The sequence below is a fragment of the Artibeus jamaicensis genome, unplaced genomic scaffold (assembly GCF_021234435.1).
Source record: "Artibeus jamaicensis isolate MK-2021 breed Jamaican fruit bat unplaced genomic scaffold, CSHL_Jam_final contig_477, whole genome shotgun sequence".
Taxonomy (NCBI): domain Eukaryota; kingdom Metazoa; phylum Chordata; class Mammalia; order Chiroptera; family Phyllostomidae; genus Artibeus; species Artibeus jamaicensis.
In genome coordinates, this window is record NW_026521854.1 from 6,293,969 (window position 1) to 6,312,227 (window position 18,259).

An 18,259-nucleotide genomic window follows, 5' to 3' on the forward strand; every position below is an offset into this window, starting at 1 on the left:
ATAGGCAAGACAGTGCTCACTCCTATTTGAGGCCCATTGCTGGTAGAATTTCCACTCCCTGAGGGCAGGGAGTTTGTCTGATATGATTTCTGCTGTGTCCCTAGCACCCCATAAGTGCCCAATAAATATTTGGTGAGTAAATGAGGAAATGGTGTAGCCCCGACCTAGACAACCCTGGAAATCAGCATCTCCCACCCCCAAAGTTATAGGTGGCCCTGAAGTTCAGGTCATATTGTACATCCCTGCAGATGAGGACCGCCTAGCCACCCTGGGGTCAGGAGATGTCCTGCTCTCCCTCCCTGGTGGGGACATTGCCGGGGCCACCTGCGCCCCCTGGTGGCCAAGCACAGAACGGCCACTTTGGGGACAGCAACTGGTGAAATAAATAAGTGAAGACAGAGTGGGAGATATACTTCCGGTTCACGATGACAGTTCTGAGCAGTTTTGTACTTTAACCCTTTAGAGAGCACTTGTGCTCAGAAATCTGTAGTTGTGGGACTTCTTCAGGGCCACACAAACACTTGCTCTGGACAGAGTGCACCTAACTGCAGATGGAGTTTGAACACATTGCACAGATACTAAATGCAAGAACAGGGGTTAGAAATGACACTTAGAACAACGCTAATATTCCCTGGCTGGTGTGGCTCCATGGATTGAGCACCGGCCTGCAAATGAAAGGACAGCCGGTTCAATTCCCAGTCAGGACACATGCTTGGGTTGCAGATCAGGTCCCAAGAAGGAGGCCCATGACAGGCAACCACACATAAATGTTCCTCTCCTTCACTTTCCCCCTCCCTTCCCCGTTCTCTAAAAATAAAATAAAATCTTAAAAGAGAGTGATAACAAAGCTAACACACACTGACAAAGTGGCCCATCTCCAGAGAGCTCATTTCAGAGAGCTTTTCAGCATATGGAACAGGGAAGGAGCAAACAGGCTCTGAGCTGTTTATTGTTTTTTAAAAAATTTATTTGAGAGAGAGAGGAAGAAAGAGAGAAACACTGATTTGTCGTTCTACTTATTTATGCATTCATTGGTTCCTTTTTGTATGTGCCCTGACCCAGGATCAAACCCACAACCTTGGTGTATCAGGAAAATGATGTAACCGGCTGAGTTACCAGGCTAGGGCTTCAGGACTGTCATGTGTTTTAAAATTACATTTGTTGTAGCAGCTGTAATATGTCAAGAGTATCATATTCCTTAGGAAGTATCAGTGTAATAACCCCTTTAACTATATTCTGGTCCTTGAAAAAAGTATCACAAATATCAAAGTACTAAGAAAATAAAATTCACATAGAAATGAATCTTTTCCTTCCCCAACTAATTATATTGTAATCTCACTGTATGAGCATGAATTCGGGGTGAAATAAACATTGCAATTTGTCAGCAATCATCCTCCTTCTCCTTGGTCCCCAGAGCTTCCTCCTGGGGTGGGTGGGGATGGATAGTGAGGCCTCCATAGCCCTCCAGGTCCAGCTCCCTTATTCCAGGTGGGGTAGTTACACCACCCTTTGACCCCAGCAGCACCTCTCTTCCCATATCCAGTCCACAGCTCTGAGCCAACTGGGTTGTGTTGGGAGAAAAGGCTGGGTGAGGTTCAAATCGAGGAAGTGATGTCAGGTGCCAAACAGACTGAACCACAGAGGCAGGACTTCCTGCCTCTCCCTGAACAGCTTTCTTTGCAAGAATATATAAACCCAAAGCTCACAGAGGCTAAGGGATGAAATCAATACACATCAGGGACTTTTTCAATTCCCAAACCCCTTGAAGCCCATCAGCCTTGGGGTATGAGTGAAGTCCAGGCTCCCCTGCAGGACAATAGGGTCCTGTTGGTATTTCTGAGGGGAAGCTAGCTGCAGAGGATGGATATGCTAACACCTGTGGGCAGCTGTGACAGGTATTCACATGGCATCTGCTGCATCTGCCTGGATTTGGGTCGTGTGCTCTTCCTCTGGGCTGCCCCACAGACCCACTCACTATGTGCCAGTCCTGAGCCAGGACATTCTGGTGATGCTTAGCAGCTCCAGGGAGAGTGTCCCTGGCAGGGAGACAGATGAGAAGGAGCACAGAACATTCCCGGACCATTCAAGGAGGAGGCTGGACAATATCCAGGTGGGAAACATGACTGGGGGTAGGGGACAAGTGGCAGAGATGGCCAGGAATGGGCAGAGTGACCAGTAAGTTTCTAAGGATTTAGATGTGTGTGTGTACCACTAATGACCTCTGTCCTGACCATTTGACGTTCAGGCCGGTTGCCCTGGCCACTCACCAGACTCTATGAGGTCCACTTCTATCCTCCCAGTCCCACCTGTTGTCCACTTTTCAAATGTGTCCTGCAGATACTGAGGATTTCTTCGATCAGTGTCCCTTTGTGTTGACCAATTCTGTCAAAAGGAACCTGTTCAGAATTACTGGAGAAGTTCTCAAAACTGTTATGACCAGAGCAGCTATTCTTCGTTTCACCAGCATCTGGTGTTTTAAGGAAACTTCTCCGGCAACTGCTGGTTAATTGGAAGAGGTTCTGTCTGCTCAGCCAGGCATTCCAGGACACTGTCCTGTTGCTCCCACCTGAGCCCAACTGCTCTGCCTGCCTTGGCTACAACATGCAGATTTTTTGACATGTGGGTCCAACCTGTCTGGCTCTTCATCATCTATTACATCTCCTGCCTCAGGCCTTTCCCTGCATCTCGGCTTCATGGTTCCTGCCCATGTCCTTCACATACGTCCCCCCACATGTATCTCTTCTACATCACGAGCAAAGAGGAACCAGACTGTCTTGTCACACTGCTCTCAGCAGACCTGGCTGGCAACAGGCTCTGCAATGTTGCCTGTGAGGCCTGCTTGAGGATGTGAGGTGGTTGCTAGGAGAGTTTCCAGAGGAATATCCCCTTCAGCTGGGTTCCTGAAGCTGCATGGACAACAGGAGTGAGATGGCTGTGGGGGATCTCTGTGGGGCAAGTCACTCAATTCCATGTGTGGGTGAGGTTCCCAGGTCCCTGGGAGGCTGCCAGGAGCCCCACCTTGGGTGGCCAGGGCTGAGGTGACTATGTTGAGAACCACTTCCCATAACAATGGCCATCTCACGACCAGCCTGCTGGTTCCACTGTGGGCTTGCAGCATTGTTCTGGTTGAGCAAGCTCAGAACACACTTCCTACACAGCCGTTGTGAGGCTTACAGTGAAGGAAATGACATCCAGCTGACAGGCAAAAGTGCACCCCAAGTGAAAAAGCTGCCTGAGTCAAGGCTGGCAGGGTTGGGGTAGAGGAAGCCAGACCTCAAAGGTAGAGGTAGCAGTGTCACCATGCTGGGGTGGATTGCCACACATTCAGTGGCCAGCATTTTGGTTCCAGAACCATGGCACAAAGTACTCAGATGTGCAACCAGGAGCAAGCAATTGGGCATCACCTTGGGGTGCAGGAATGAGAATTACTTGACGGATTTGATGCAGCATGGGCGGCAGCCCAAGCACCATTCCTGCATGTTAAAACCACAGCACAACCCAAGAAAATTGAAAACACATGTTCAAATAAAAATGTGCGGCACACCCACAGCAGCACTGCTCACACTCACCACAAGGGGGAAGCAGCCAAACACCTATAGATGGATGAACAAAATGTCCATCCACACAATGGAGTAATACTTAGCCATAAAAAGGAATGAAGTACTGGTACATTGCAACATGAATAAACCTGGAAAAGATGCTAAGTCAGGGAAGCCAGACACAAAAGGACATATAGTATATGATCCTATCTACATGAAATGTCCAGAACAGGCAAATCCAATGCAGAAAGCCAATTGATTAGTGGTGGTCAGGGGTAGGAGAGAAGGAATAGGGATTGATTATTAATGGAATGGAGGGTCTCTTTGGGATGATGGAAAAGTTCTAAGACTATAAAGAGGTACTGTTGTACAACATTGTGAATGTATTTAATACCATTGAATTCTATACATTAAATGGTTGATTTTGTGTCTTTCACTTCAGAAAGAAAAAATCTGGGAAACACCCCCCCCAAAAAAAAAAGCCCACAAAAACTCAGGGTGTATGAAGTCTTGTTGAGAGCCAGGGAGGAACAGACAGTGCTTCAGGCCTTGTGTGGGATGTCTTAGGGGTTCCTTGCCTTCCAAGCAGGGCTGGACCAGAGGAACGTCGTCAACAGAGAGGAAGACTCAAGTTACCACCAGGTCTTTCAAGCTCTGCATCCTCATGCCTTGTTGGTTAGCTCAAATCCCTGCAGCCCCACTGGTTGGGTGGGGCAGGAAAGAGCTCATCAGGTTTGCAACAGGAGAGGAAGAGAAGGCAGAACAAGACTATAGCAAGTGATAGCTATTGCAAGTGTTTTTACTTCAAATACAAAGGAAAAATATCCACAAACAAGGAGCTATCTTCTATGGTTATGTCTTTTAAACAATGTTTTGCATTTGTAAGTTTTTCCTGATTAAAAGCACCAGCTGAAATTACAGGCTGCTAAAATCATATTACAAACCCGTTAAAAGACATTGTGCCAAACATACTTAATTAAAAACCTTTTAACAAAACAAAGAGACAATGTAACCACAAGCATATCCATCATGCCAGGATGCCTTTACCCAATTTCCTTGCCTGTGCTCCCAGTTAGTGGGATAGGGAATGCTTACCCCCAGGGAGAGGACCCTCCCCATGACTGTGGGCATCTGCAGGCCAGGGTCTTCTGCTAACAGGGAGAGGCGGGAAGAGCACACAAGGGTCTGACCAGCTTTCAGCGACTGACCTGCCAACAGGAACCTTGCTACTACTTCATGCCCTGTAATTTGAAGAGTTTGGAGTTACCTGCTTTTTCTAAACACTTATCAGTATGACACTTATGCAACATCTCCCTGTTGGCTTGCTTGCTGCCTATTTTAAATTCTTATGAGAAATTATTAAGTACTGAATGTGGACTCACAGGAAGGTATGTATGGCAGCTTGATGTAATTGGTAGATGCTGTGGTAAAAGGGAGGTTCAAAACCATACACATGGTTTGGTTTTCATAAAGCTAAAGTGGAATATTAAATATTGAGTACTAAATTTTTTAATGTAAACTTAAGAACTTATCCTAACCATACACATACACAGATAACAGAATGGTCACTAAAAGCACTTTAACATCAGGACAGACGTTAAGCTTTGAGGTTCTTATTTCAACTGCTCTACATACAAAATGCCCTAGAAGCAAAGAAAGGCTTAAATAAATACACAAACATAATGTGCAGTGTGATTGAAGTAATGTGGGTCTGGAGAGGTCAGACAGTGAGATTCAGGCTGGTAGATATAGTTTACAGCAAGATGGGAGTGCTATCCCTTGGTATAGAGGGAAAGGCCTTGGGGGCACCCTTGATGGAAGAGGAAGACTCAATGGTGACAGCTTGTGGCTGGGCTTACACCCTCCTCCACAGTCCTTACAAGACCAGGGTGTCAGCAGATGCAGCAGCCCCAGATATGGCCAGATTCTCCTGGGTGACACAGGATGGTGGGTCCTGTCCTGACTTGTGGCTCACTTGTGTGCCTGTCACTGGCCCCTAAGTGGGCAGCAGGGCCTGCCTCAGGCCTGGTGAGGGCAGTGGCCCAGCACAGGGTAATCTGCTGACAATCCTGCTTTGACTAAGGCACACCCAAGGTCAGGGTGCAAGGAGCTACCTGAATGATCCCAGACCCCAGCGATCCCTCCATCACAGACACTGTGGCCTCGAGAAGCAGCCTTCACAGTGCAAGGTTAACAAGACTCAAACCAACAAGCCACGCTGACTAGCAAAACCACTCATCATTCCTTGGCAGGGGGCCGCTCCCAGCCACCAGAAGCTGGAGGGGGCAGCTGCCTCAACTGCCCCCAAGCCCACCATCACCACTGGGACATCTCTAGATTATCCAAGAGCAACACAGAACTGAGTATGCTGCCTGGACGCGGCAGAAGCTCCTGGGGTCCAGCTCAGGAAAAGGTTTCAATGCTGTCGAGACCCAAGGCAGGTTAAGTAGGTCTTCTCCCTCCCGAGGGCAGGGTGGGCTAAGCTCCAGTCATCTGCAAACATCCTCTGCAAAGGAAGCCAAAGAGCTGTCCCAGCCCCTTTGGTTGGCACCCTGAGTTGGGCTGAGGAGGGTCCTCTCTCCTGCTTCCTACCCCACAATATGGATGCTGACCAAGGAAGGCAGCTGGTGTAAACACAGGAGTCTCAGCTCTGGCTTTGATAATCACATGTACACACACAATGCACACCTGTGCCTACAGCACACACACACACTCTGTGCCCACATGTGCGTGAGGGCACACACACACACACGTGTCTACTGCACATGCACACACACACATGCATACCCATGTCTACAGCAATGTGTATCCCCATGGCCAGACAGTGATCTAGTCAAGGTGCAGATGTTTGGAAGGCGAGTTCCTGGGCCCCCAGGGTCCCTGACCAGAAGCCCTAGCTATCAGGATGGACACTGCAGATAAAGGCAAGCTGAGAAAAGCATAGTAGGACATGCATTTTTGTCCCTGATGTGCACTATCACTTCTTTACAATTTTGGGCCAAAACTGTTATCTCGCCTCTGAGCTCTAGAAGCTGCCATGAGATCAGAGGAAACACTCCAACCTGGCACAGAAGCCCGGGCAATGGAAGTCACGTGGCAACGCTCCAGCATTGTCACCCACCCTGCCACTCTGCATCCAGACAAGGTCCCAGGAAGGTGACTTGGATGTGTAGCAGGACTGGCAGTTCAAGTCCACTTTAAAAGATGGCTCTGGAAAGTCAGCTCCAACATTCCATCTATATGCCTCAGCACCAGGGTCCTGGTTCACAGTGGTAATGCTGCCCAGCCCTTCCTGGGAGGGTAGGAATTGGCCCTGCACACTCCCCTGGGACTTGGAAGCTCTAGAGACACTTGGGAAAGAAGCCTGGGGACACCATGCCAGCACACCTCAGAGGAAAGCACAAGTGCCATCTGGGTGGAAGTCAGGGACACACTGGGCCCCCCGGAGGCCTTGAGAAGCTGGGTGGCCCCCTCCAGGGGCCTCACAGGAGGCTGGCCAGGCTGGTATTGGGTCCATTCTGAGCTTGAAACTGCACAGGCGGCGGGCCATCTGTCCACTGCGGGAGGAGAAACACACAGGTGAGGTCCTTCCTAGGTAGGAGCAGGGTGCGCTGGGCCAAGTTTCTGCACATGCAATGCTGCCCTCCTCAGATATGTCATCCAGCCAGGGCCTTCTGTGCCCCCCACCAGAATCAGATGAACACCAGGAAGGACCCTAAATCACCTGCTCAAGTGATTGGTGCCATTTCCCACAACTGAGGGGCTCCTGAGACTAGGCTAAGTTAGGAATTGCTGGAGAAATGTAGAAAGATAACAGGCAAGTGTGTACTTCCTCCTCAGGGAGTGTGTTCCACACCCTGGAGGAGTACAGGCCAGATAAGCCAGCCCCAAGGAGTCAACCAATACCCATGTTCTGTTTCCTCCATTCTTGTGCCCATACCGTGATAAGGTTATGCTCGGGGAGGCTGCAGGCCTCAATGTGGTCCTGGAGCAGCTGCTGCGAGAAGTTCTGGTGCATCTGGGCAGCTTCATGGGCATCTATGGCATTCCCACAGGCTTTGTTCAAGTCTGAGGGTGGAACATACATGGGGTGAGCCTGACTTGCCCTGCCACCACTCCCATGCCCTTCCCTAGGATATAGGTAGAGCCCTATCTCAGGGTCAGCCAAGCCCACCTGCTAGCAGCCTTCACATGTGCCCTTCTGAGCTGTCCTTGGATATGGGTGAGCAACGGGGCTGACTGGGGCAGACAGAGGCTGGTTGGGCAGTAAAGGCCCCTGGGCACACAAGAGCTCACTAGTACAGGGTACTTAATACCCACTTCTGAAGCAGGAGAACTGAATAAGCCCACAAAACCTACTGCAAACAGGAGCAGCCTGCCCCTGTGCCTCCTCCTCAGGGCCAAGGGCAAATATCTGCACATGAGGGAGGAGCAGTAACAGCACTGCTACCTGATGAGCACCCACCCTGTGCCCAGAGCATCCCGGCCAGTCCTGCCCAACAGAATGAGACTGAGCACCAGGGCTCACAGACCAAGTCTCCACCCAGATGTCAAGAATCATCCTCATAAGCCCCAGAGAGACTAAACCAGACCCTACATTGAGCTGACACCATGACTGAGCCTGGTGCCCTCAAATGGCCTCCAAGAAATATAAGAATGAGCTAGAACTGGGGTTGTAGCCTGTAGAAGCCAGTCTGAGCAAATGCCAAGCAGGGCTTATTCAGCATCTCTGATCTCTGGAGAGGTCCTGCTGCTGTACTCACCTCTCAGCAGGGCCGATGACCACAGCTGCACTGACATATCTGGGATCTTGCTAGCCAGCTGCATGGCGGGTACCACCATGTTGTTACTCTCCTGTGGACCAAGAGTAGCCAGGGGGTTGGGGAGGTAGCAGGGACAGCTCAGGCTCCATTTGCCGTACCTGGCTCAGACTATGCCCTCCTCCTGTTGCCTGGAAAACTTCTACCCTGACTTCAGAGGCCATCTCACATGCCCTTCTATGAAAGTACTCCTTGACTATGTTGGGGAAAAATAAACTGCCTTCACTCTGCAGTGTGTAGGGCATGGCTGCCACGGCAACTCTGCCTTGTCATTTTAACCAGACAAGAAGGTACTGGCAGTAGTCGGCTGTGGACCCAGCTCAGGAGCCAAGCAGAAAGGTAGATTCTGGGGTCCCAGGGCCAGGGAGGAGGCAGCAACCTGCCCAGTGGGAGTGATGAGGGTTGAATGAACACAGGAGGGAGGAGGAGTTCACTCTCATGGGAGGCCTCCTCAGACATAAGGAATGTTGGGTTCAGGGTGACACCAAGAGAATTCCCTATGCAGCGGCCTGGGGGACACTTGTCGTGTATCCAAGAGACTTACAAATCCTCAAAACCAACTTCCAAGGTCTGGCTTCACCAACCATGGGTGTACAGGCATGCCCTCTTAGAGACACAAAAGACCACCAACTCCACATCCTCCGAATGGCACATCAAAGATGAGCTCCAGGTAGACCTCAAAGCTTTTCAAGATGAACCAAGCCCTTCTAAGACCTCAGAGTGCAGAGAACAGGAAAAAACACTCTTCTCCAGGCCTAGGGCTGGGCCTCTGTCTGGAAGCCACCTGAGAAGGTATCCCTTTTGGTTCTCCCATGTCAGCTTGTGGCTGTCCCAGAGAGTCTGGTTTTGAAAATCTGTGTGATCCTACGATGTCCTGTGTGAGGCCACCTACAAACTCATCATGCCCATGGACACCCTAGCTTAGCAAGCTAGAGTAAAGCTGGCTGTGTCTGAAAGTGTCTCCCCCAGACCTGGAATTGCTTAAGGACAGGCCTGGGTCTGGGAGCCCTTGGGGCCCATGTCATCCCACACCAGCCCTGACCCACATAGGGAGCAGTACAGGTTCCCAAGCTCAGTAAGGCCCCAGGCTCACTCCAAACATAGAGCTGCAACTGAAAAGCTGCCTTGCTTACTCTGTCCTGCTCAAGGTGGCTTCTGGAGACTGCTAGATAAATGAGAGCCAGGGAGATCTAGTTCTAACCCTGAGTCTGCAGTTTGGGGCTGTGACCTTGATCTTTCCATATGGAAATAGGATAATCACAGCCACCACAATGAGACCCAGGCATGCAGCTGGTGCTTCGGCAGGGCTTCATGCTGCCCAGATACACACTGAGGCCACTGTCTCACTATGCTCAGACCTGCACTCGGAAGAACCCACAGCTCATTTTTTTTCTTTGGGGGTGGTGACTTCCTCAGCCACGGCCACCAGGACCTAAGCAGCAGGGCCCACTGGTCTCAGAAAATGCTTGTCATACAGTATGGGAGGGGATCTGCCAGGCTCATTGAAAAAGCTCATTCTTAGTCCTGGCTGGTGTAGCTCATTGGACTGAGTGAGGGCCGGAGAACCAAACAACCGCAGTTCGGTTCCCAGTCAGGGTACATGTCTGAGTTACAAGCCAGTTCCCAGCAGGGGACACACGAGAAGCAACCATACACTGATATTTCTCTCCCTCTCTCCTTCTCCTCCCCTCTAAAGATAAATAAATAAAATCTTTTTTAAAAAACCTCTAATATAGCCCTGGCTGGCATGGCTCAGTGGACTGAGTGCCGGCCTGCAAACCAAAAGGCAACTGGTTCAATTCCTAGTGAGGGCACATACGTGGGTTGCAGGCTAGGTCCCCATTTGGGAGGGTGTGAGAGGCAACTAATTGATGTATATCTTGCACATTGATGGCTCTCTCCCTCTCTCTCATTAAAAAAAACAAAACAAACCCAAAACCCTCAAATATAGTGGTGCAGGGTAAGACAAGGTATGACTATAAAACATCCCAAAAAACAAAACCTATGTGTGGACAGGGGTGGGCAGTGGAAAGAGCCAGAAGAAAGAGGACATGCAATGATTTTCAACTTTGTTTCTCAGAACTTCTATGATGAACAGTCATATTTAATAATAGGGCCAATGTTTTCTTTAAAAAATGAAAGGCAGGTATGGTCAATGGGTGAGAGCAGGTGATGATGCACACCTGATGGGGAGATTTGGAGTTGGCCAATCCCAGTGGGACGAGCTCCAGGAGCCACTTTAAGTGAGAGTGGAAACAAGGGTGACATAAGGACACCATGTGTGCTGGGCACAAACAGAACCCAAGGGATTCCGACTGAGAGGACACTTCTTTACCCCAGGTATTAACACACAGAAAGGACAACCTGCCTCAGTCCTGCCAGCTCCAGGCAGCCTCGCCAAGCACTGGGTCCATCTGCCCCACAGACCTTCCCTCCAGGGATCCCCAGGTCCCTAGTTCTGTCCCCCAAGCTGTGTGAGCCTACCCTTGCCAAACCTCATGGAGCTGAGAGGGCTAGGGGGAATCTACTGAGACAAAATCATCGAGGGACACGGGATACAAAGTGCTGCTTGGTGGTGCCCCCCACCCTCCCAAACACCACACTGGCTCCCTGCCCCTCAACCCAGCCCAGGACACTCACCCTGTGGTTCCCCAACACATAGAAAATGTGGCCCAAAAGCACCAGAGAGCAGGCCGTGAGCCGGTTCAAGTCTTCTGCATTGGACATCTTTAGAGTTTCTCGCAGAAATCGCCTACATGAGAAGAACAGATGAGGCCCCGTCAGAACGCTTTGCAGCCCTGAGCAGAACCCATTTGGCAGGGAGACAGAGAGCCTGAGCACATACTGTCAGGAGAGAAAACCACTCAGAAGGCCAGCCCAGGCTGCCCACCCTCTCCAGCACTCACTTGGCCTCATTATAGCGTCCCTGGAAGAAGGAGAAGAGTCCACGCACGTAGAAAGCTGCTGCTCGAAGGCAATGAGAGCTGTGTGAAGAGCAAAGTGTCACAACTTGGTGGGGTTTTTGTAAATGTAGCAGGCTTACAAAATGGGAGTGGGTAGTAGTGGTACAAGGTGTTGGGATAACAAGATAGATGGGGGCCCCACAGGTGCAGGCACCGCCCTAGAGAGCAGAGAATACATTAAGACAGGCAGTAAAGTGGGACCTCATGTGGAGAGACCTACCTGACAGGGAAGCTGTGGTCTGGGTTGATCCTCTCCAACAAGCTGTATAGCTGCAAAGGAAATGTCTGTTGGGATCACTCTGCCATTTCTAAACATGAGAGTTCAGCCCCAAATATGCTAGTAAACTGACCAGGGCTGCTTGAACTTTCCCGTCTGATGGCGTCGAGCCTTCACCCTGAATCCCATGCCTGAGCAACCTGCTGGTAGAGGGGGCAGGATCTTCTAGAGCAGGTGAGGGAGCTATTGGACACTGCAGAGGCTGCTTACTTCCTCACACACTCCTCTCCATGGGAATTACAGCCTCCAGTGTGAAGGATCTGGTGCAGGGTACTTGCAACCTCAACCTATCCTGCCCTATGCCAGGTGAGGGGGTCAGGGTACATCAACAACTGCCCAGTCCCAGCCTTCCTATGGTTGGAGAAGTCAGGCCTAGAGGAGTAAGATGAGCCTGCATGGGTCTGGGGCTAGAGGTGGAGTAGGGTTTTTCTGGAGGTGCAGGAAGGAACTCGACAGGCTCTGACAGGGAATGACATGACTAATATTTTAGGTCTTCTCAGGCTGTTTTTCGGAGATTGGCTTGGGGACAAGGTGGCTCCTGGTTCCCTTAAGACCCCCTCCAGGAGGCAGAACAGGTGTGAGAGTAGGGAGAAAAGACAGAGGAGAACCGAGCTCCCCCATGACCCATGGAGCCCACGCCTGGCCTCCAGATGACTCTGCCCTGCTGCTTCCTGACTGCCAAGAGGCCAAGGATGCACTGTGTGCTGCCTGTAGCCCAAAGCATCCAAACCAATCTAGAATCTGGGAGGTCAGCTAAACTATCTGTAGACAAGAGATGATGGTAGCCTGAACTAAAAGGAAGGCTATGGGGTGGAAAGGAGTGGCTGAATCTGGTACACTCTGGAATAAGAATGCCAGAGCTTGGGGGATCTCGGGGCTGAGAGGGGATCCCAGGAGTGAAGGGAATCTCAGGGTTGGGGGTGGATCTCAGGGCTGAGGGCACTTGTCCTTTGAGGACAAAACTTGTGCCCTTCAATCTCACAACCCATGTCTGGGGCATCGGGACAACCTGAGGCCCAGTGCAGATGACTGACCAAGCTGTTGTTCCTAAGAATTGAGCCACAAGCCTCACTGTCATTCTACAACAGACACCTCAGGGTAGAAGAAACTGAATTGGCTCTGAGAGATTTGACAAAGCTTGGCTTGTTTTCAATGGGAAGAAAGGTTACTTGGCCAAGAAGCGTTTATGTCCCAGATGTGGCCTCCCCTAGCCATGCTGCACTCTGAGGACAGATATGTTGAGACTGCTGAGGTGGCTGGTGCCCAGGACACCCCCCACCCTAACCCCTGAATAGAAGTTGAAAGAAAGGATACCAAACATGAAGCATGTCACCTACTACCTCTTGGTGTCTATTTCCTTCCCGTATATACACACTCGCCAGGTTGGTCACGATGAAGGCCCACAGCTCCTGGTGGTTGGTGAGCTAAAATTAGACAAGAGATGTTAGGGGCTACTCATGGCACGGGTGCCACCCAAACACTCTCTTGGTAGCTACTTGGGGTCTCCTATTTTCCTCATTTCATACACACCCCACACACTTGTCTCCTAAACCCAAGAACAGTAAGTATAGCTGTTAGTGCTTTTCACTAGAAGACCATCATCTATGTTATGAGGAATTTAGGAAAACAGTCACCTTGATCCTGTCCTCAGAACACACTACCTTTTTGGTCTACGTTCTGCTTGTTTCTTAGGACTGACACCTGGACAGCCACTACCTCCACAGCACAGTGACCCTAAGGTCCCGTGAGTGCTGATAGGGCAGAGACACATGCTAATCTTGGGGAGGCCCCATCCAGGAAGGAGGCCAGAGATGCTACTGATGGCCAGTGGTGGATAGACCATTGTCCCCAGTTCTTGTGAACTGAGAATAGCCAAGTGAGGGAGTGATCTGAACCACTCAAGTCATCACCTAGACCCTGGTTCCCAGCAGGGTTAAGCAAGCACAGCTGTGCAAAAGGCTCAGGGCGCTGGGGAAGTGCAGACCCCACCCAAAGGAAGTCCAAAAGGTCTTTTGATGGAGCAAAACAATACTCTGGTTAGTCTGTTGTAGGACCACAGGAAAAAATCTTGTTTGGGACCAAGGGGATTGGGTCTGAGTTCTGGCTACACCACTTTTCTGCCTTTCCCTCTCAGTTAGTGAGGACAGATTTGCTGAGACACACAATCAGAGCAACAGCAGCCACTTGTGGGAAGTAAGACAAGGAGGAAGGGGCCAAGAGACCCTCACAGGCCCTATGGTAACTGCAGGCAGCATAGGGCAGGTATGGGGAGGGGTCCTGGCAGGCTGAGCCATTAAGGCAGAGAGGCCATGGAAAGCCGCAGAAGTGGGTACTGTTTGCTCTTCATGCTCTGGTGTGCTGCCTGTACTCACAGCCGTGCAGAACACCTTGGAGTAACAGTAATACCACCTGAGCCCAACCCTGAGAGTGAAGAGGTCTGGAAACTGATCCAAGGGGCAGAGCGGAGCACCCTGTATGACAGTCAGGGTGCACATAATACTCCCAGTGACCTCACCTGAGTCACAGAACCACTCCTACACCCCAACATATATGCTTGGGGCCTCCCCAGGACCACCAGGAAGGAGGTGCTGCTGGCTTTCTTTTCCTGGAAACATGTCAGGGCCAAGGTGAGGATGTGCTAATCTGGTCCTGGAAAGAGGTGGGCAAAGTGGAGTTCTGCCACTGGGCTGCTGACTCCTGGGCCTGTTGATTTCACAATGATGTGGCACTAGCCACATCTGAGGCCAGGACATGCCCTGGTGGTGCTTCCTAATCTGGCAGCACCAGGTGGCCCCGGGACCAGAGCAACTAGGTCATGGGGCTGGTACAGGATCGGGGCATACCCAGCTTCGTGTCCCAGCTATGCCATAGGATAGCTCTGGGAGCTCCTGAACTTTGCTGAGTGACTGTGTCTTCAGCTATGACACAAACCATCACCGGACTGGTCGGCTTTTGGGAGGACTAGGAATCAGGAGTAAAAGTGACTGAACAGACTGTGGCACCAGTGGGTGCCAGTTCTGGCCTTCTGTTCAGCAGGGAGAGACACAATGTAGGCTGACCAGGAGCCCCCTTGTCCACAGCTACCCCATCAGGCTGCACTGACAGCACAGGCCTTGTTCCCATTTGAGAAGCACTGGACCTGCCACAGAAAGCCCTGGATAAAGTATACCACTGTCACAGATGGCATCAGGCTGAATGCTGCAGAGTCGACCACTAGCCACAGATTTGTGTGGCTGTCATCCTCACTGCAGCCTGAGCCCAACTCCTTACTAAGAAGCACTGCCTGTCCCTCACAGTGAGGGCTGGCACCTTACCCGCAGGGCTGTGGTGAACTGAGCTTCTGCGTTGTCCATGCAGTTGACGGAGACACAGTACAGGCCCTGGAAGAAGGAGGTGCTGAAGGCTCGTGGACTTGCCACTTGCCCGGGGCTGCACGGCTACACCTGGATAAGCCTGACTCTATGCGTCAGCTACACCTGAGCTAAAGCCCTGAGCTTTAGCATGCTGAGTTATTCCCTCCTCCCACGTCCTAAGTCAACTTGGACTCGAGGTGCCTATCAGAATGAAGTCCACTAAGAATATTCCAGATTCTGCCTTGGGCAATAGTCATGGGGTCACTCAATGGAATGGGGCTGGAGTGGGCAGTCCTGTATACTCACCAGCAGTGTGTGCAGCTGTGCTGCGTGGTTGGAGAAGAGCCGGGGCGACTGCTGGCACAGCTGGCAGACCTGGGAAATCTGCCGGGAGAACATGCCCAGTGTCACAGGACCTGTAACCTGGGACCCATTGTCCACATCTTGCCTGCCCTAACTTGGGTACAAAGTTCTGGTAGATATGCCTGCTGCGGGGCCAAAGGGCAGCCTTGACCTCCTTGAGGACAGTGGTTCTTGTCTATAACCTGTCTTCTCCCTTTCCAGAGTGTCTCGGCCATCACCACCCCTACCCTGCTTAAGGCCATGTGCCTTCTCAGCAAGATGGGCAGCAGGGGTTACATGGGGCAAGGAGGGGATCTCAAACCCCAGGTTCCATATTCTTTGGGCATATGAGCTTTTAGGGCAAGGCCCATTAATTTCTGTATCAGACTGTCTGATCAACTGTGCCCAAGCACAGTCACCAACTGCCAAGTTAAAGTGGAATGACACACGGATGTCCTGCTGATGTGCACTGGGCAAATGTATATTCTATGTAGTAACTTCTGAGACCTGGAAAACCCCAACCACCTGCCCTGGTTCTCCCACCCCATATGTGCACGGCCCCCAGAGACCTCACCTCCTGTAGTGCAGTGGCCTTGTGTCCTGTGACAAGCCTGCACATAATGATGTGTTCAAGCAAGATCACTTGGAAGGACGACAGGATGGGGCTGCAGTCGAGCACTGGAGGCGAAAGGGGAATGAGTACTCAGGGTGCAGCTGGAAAAGTGGAAGAGATGCTGACTCCTGGTCTAGCCTCTCACCACATGGACCTGTTTGCTACCAGGTCTGAGCCTACTTGCTCTGCTAGGCACCAAGCCAGGACCCAGGATGTCACTTGACTCATGCTCACTGCACCCTCAAGGAAGAGATTCATCTACCTGTCCAAGTGGGGAGATGGGCTCATAGCAAGTTCTGGTGACCAGAGTGTTATAAGAGTAAGAAATTCCTGGAGGGACTTGTTTTCCATCCTCAACCACAACAACCCAGTCACATGCTCAAAAACACTCCAGACATCGTGGGTTCTAGAATTGCTGACAGTCCCCAGGAGAATGAGACCATATGACAGCCTCAGGCACTAGTGGGAAGACCAGCTTCCTGGCTGTCTCAAGTGGATGTGCTCCTGTTGGAACTAGACAATGCAGACCTTTCTCAACATGGCCAGAGAGAATAAACTGTGATCCCCAAGGGCTTTGGTTCTCTGGCTGATGGCTCATCCCCTAACAGAGTTGACAAAGGGTACATGGACTGGATAAGCAGCTTAACGGGGACACTGAACCAGAGCTCTGGGTTCCTGGTAGTCAACGGTCCCTGGTCCCAAAGGATAGATAAGTCAAGCATCCAGGAAGAACCCACAACCTACAGGGCATCTGCTGTCAGTTAGCAAGAGCCAAATTCAGATCTCAACCTCACACTGAGCACAATCCATGTCACAACACTGATAATAGCAGCCACCCCCATTTCAATCCAGGTAGGATCTGGCTAACTACTGCAGCTAACTTTGTAGTGGGATGGACAGGACAGAGAGGGCATGAGACCCCTAGCCAGGGATCAAAGGTCAAGCTCAGGCCTGGTCTCCTCTGCCCTGACCCCAATTCACCCTCATTTGCCAACTAGGGTAACAAGACCCACGGGGAGGGACTCATGGGGACTGTTTGGCATTGTAGTCCTTCAGGCTCAGCCTGAGGCAATCACTGGACCACCCACCAACGGGTGCAGTGACCACACGACCCACCCAGCCCGACTTACTCTTGAGTTTCTCCAGCTGCATAAGTGCTTTGTCTGTGTACTTCTGCGCCTTCTCTAGATAGCCAGCCTGCATGGAGTGCATCACAGTCACCTGGCAACAAGACCAGAAGGTAGTGGTCACTAGGGCCCTCTCCTCACCCATCTGGCCCCCAGCTTCAGCCCTGGGGACTCACCAGGTAGACAAGCACACACATGTGTTCCTTGGGCAGCCAGTGGAAGAGGTCAGCAGGGTTGCTAGGCAAGATCTCATCATCATGCAATGTGGAGATGGTCTGAATACACTGCTGCAGCTGCTTCAGGCATGGCTTCACGCTCTTTACCTGCAGAGGGAGGGTGGCACCACAAACCTGAGCGCCTATCTGATCTCAAAAGGCTCTAGCTCACCAGCCCCTTCTTCTCAAGAGCTCCCACTATGCCCACTACCTGCAGAAAGCCTACCCCTAAATGGGTTTGGGGCATGGTCATGAAGGTCATCTGTGGAACTAAGGCTCAAGCTACCACCCAGTGCTGGGCCCAACACCAAGGACAGGGAGAGGCCTATCTAAGAACCTGCATGATTACACTTCCACCTTCCAATAGTGACCCTGAGAGGGCAAGACAGGGGTAGGGAAGCCAGCAGTCAACCTTGGGGGCAAGAAGTGGCCTCCTGGGCCCAGGAGCCCTACAGGTGCTGTGCCTTGTACAAATTGGCCTCTGCATACTAGAAAGCCCTGTACTAAGGTCCCATAGGACATGTCCAGAGCACCCCATGAGTTTGCTGTGTTCCTATACATTGAGCACAGCAATTGGCCCAGAAAAAAAGCAAATGTGGGCACAGGTGGGGGAACCGAAGCAGTCCCTTCCCAATGAGAGGCTTGCCCAGTACTTTTGGGGGTTCCACCTGTGACCTCCTGTCAGCTGAGGCTAGGCCTATGGGCAGTCACTGGGATGGGGTGGGGTGAGGTGGATGGATAGCACCTCCCAAAGGCTGAGATGTTCTCCCACAGAGAGCACAGCATCTCCTCAACTACAAGGGGATCATGGAGTCAAGTCTTGGTCAGAGCTGATGCCGTCAGTTCCTACTCAAACCCCACAATGCTCTTATCAGATGAGGGTGGTGGAAAGACACTGCTTGAGTACATGCTGTGTGTCAGGCACCTTGACAGAATCCTCATGGTCTATTATTGTGGAAATGTATGAGTCCATGACTACTCCCACCATGAGGACGGGCCACTCTCAGGGC

At 51.2% G+C, this 18,259-nt stretch overlaps 1 protein-coding gene across 3 annotated transcripts in view; it reads right to left on the minus strand.

Moving 5' to 3' along the window:
- Window positions 1-3,647: 3,647 nt before the first annotated feature.
- The window catches only part of MAU2 (MAU2 sister chromatid cohesion factor), a 28,871-nt gene continuing 14,259 nt past the window's right edge, over window positions 3,648-18,259 (minus strand). For 2 of the 3 annotated variants that reach the window (XM_037152717.2, XM_053668046.1), the window contains exons 8-19: window positions 17,211-17,357; window positions 17,038-17,128; window positions 15,869-15,972; window positions 15,259-15,336; window positions 14,914-14,979; window positions 12,937-13,023; window positions 11,543-11,592; window positions 11,266-11,343; window positions 11,000-11,111; window positions 8,303-8,393; window positions 7,480-7,607; window positions 3,648-7,096 (exon numbers count right to left, since the gene is read on the minus strand). In XM_037152717.2, the coding sequence (XP_037008612.1) occupies window positions 7,022-7,096; window positions 7,480-7,607; window positions 8,303-8,393; window positions 11,000-11,111; window positions 11,266-11,343; window positions 11,543-11,592; window positions 12,937-13,023; window positions 14,914-14,979; window positions 15,259-15,336; window positions 15,869-15,972; window positions 17,038-17,128; window positions 17,211-17,357 (1,107 nt within the window). In that variant the 3' untranslated portion in view covers window positions 3,648-7,021. The remainder of the gene's footprint in view (window positions 7,097-7,479; window positions 7,608-8,302; window positions 8,394-10,999; window positions 11,112-11,265; window positions 11,344-11,542; window positions 11,593-12,936; window positions 13,024-14,913; window positions 14,980-15,258; window positions 15,337-15,868; window positions 15,973-17,037; window positions 17,129-17,210; window positions 17,358-18,259) is intronic. The other variant, XM_037152718.2, reaches the window with a different exon arrangement.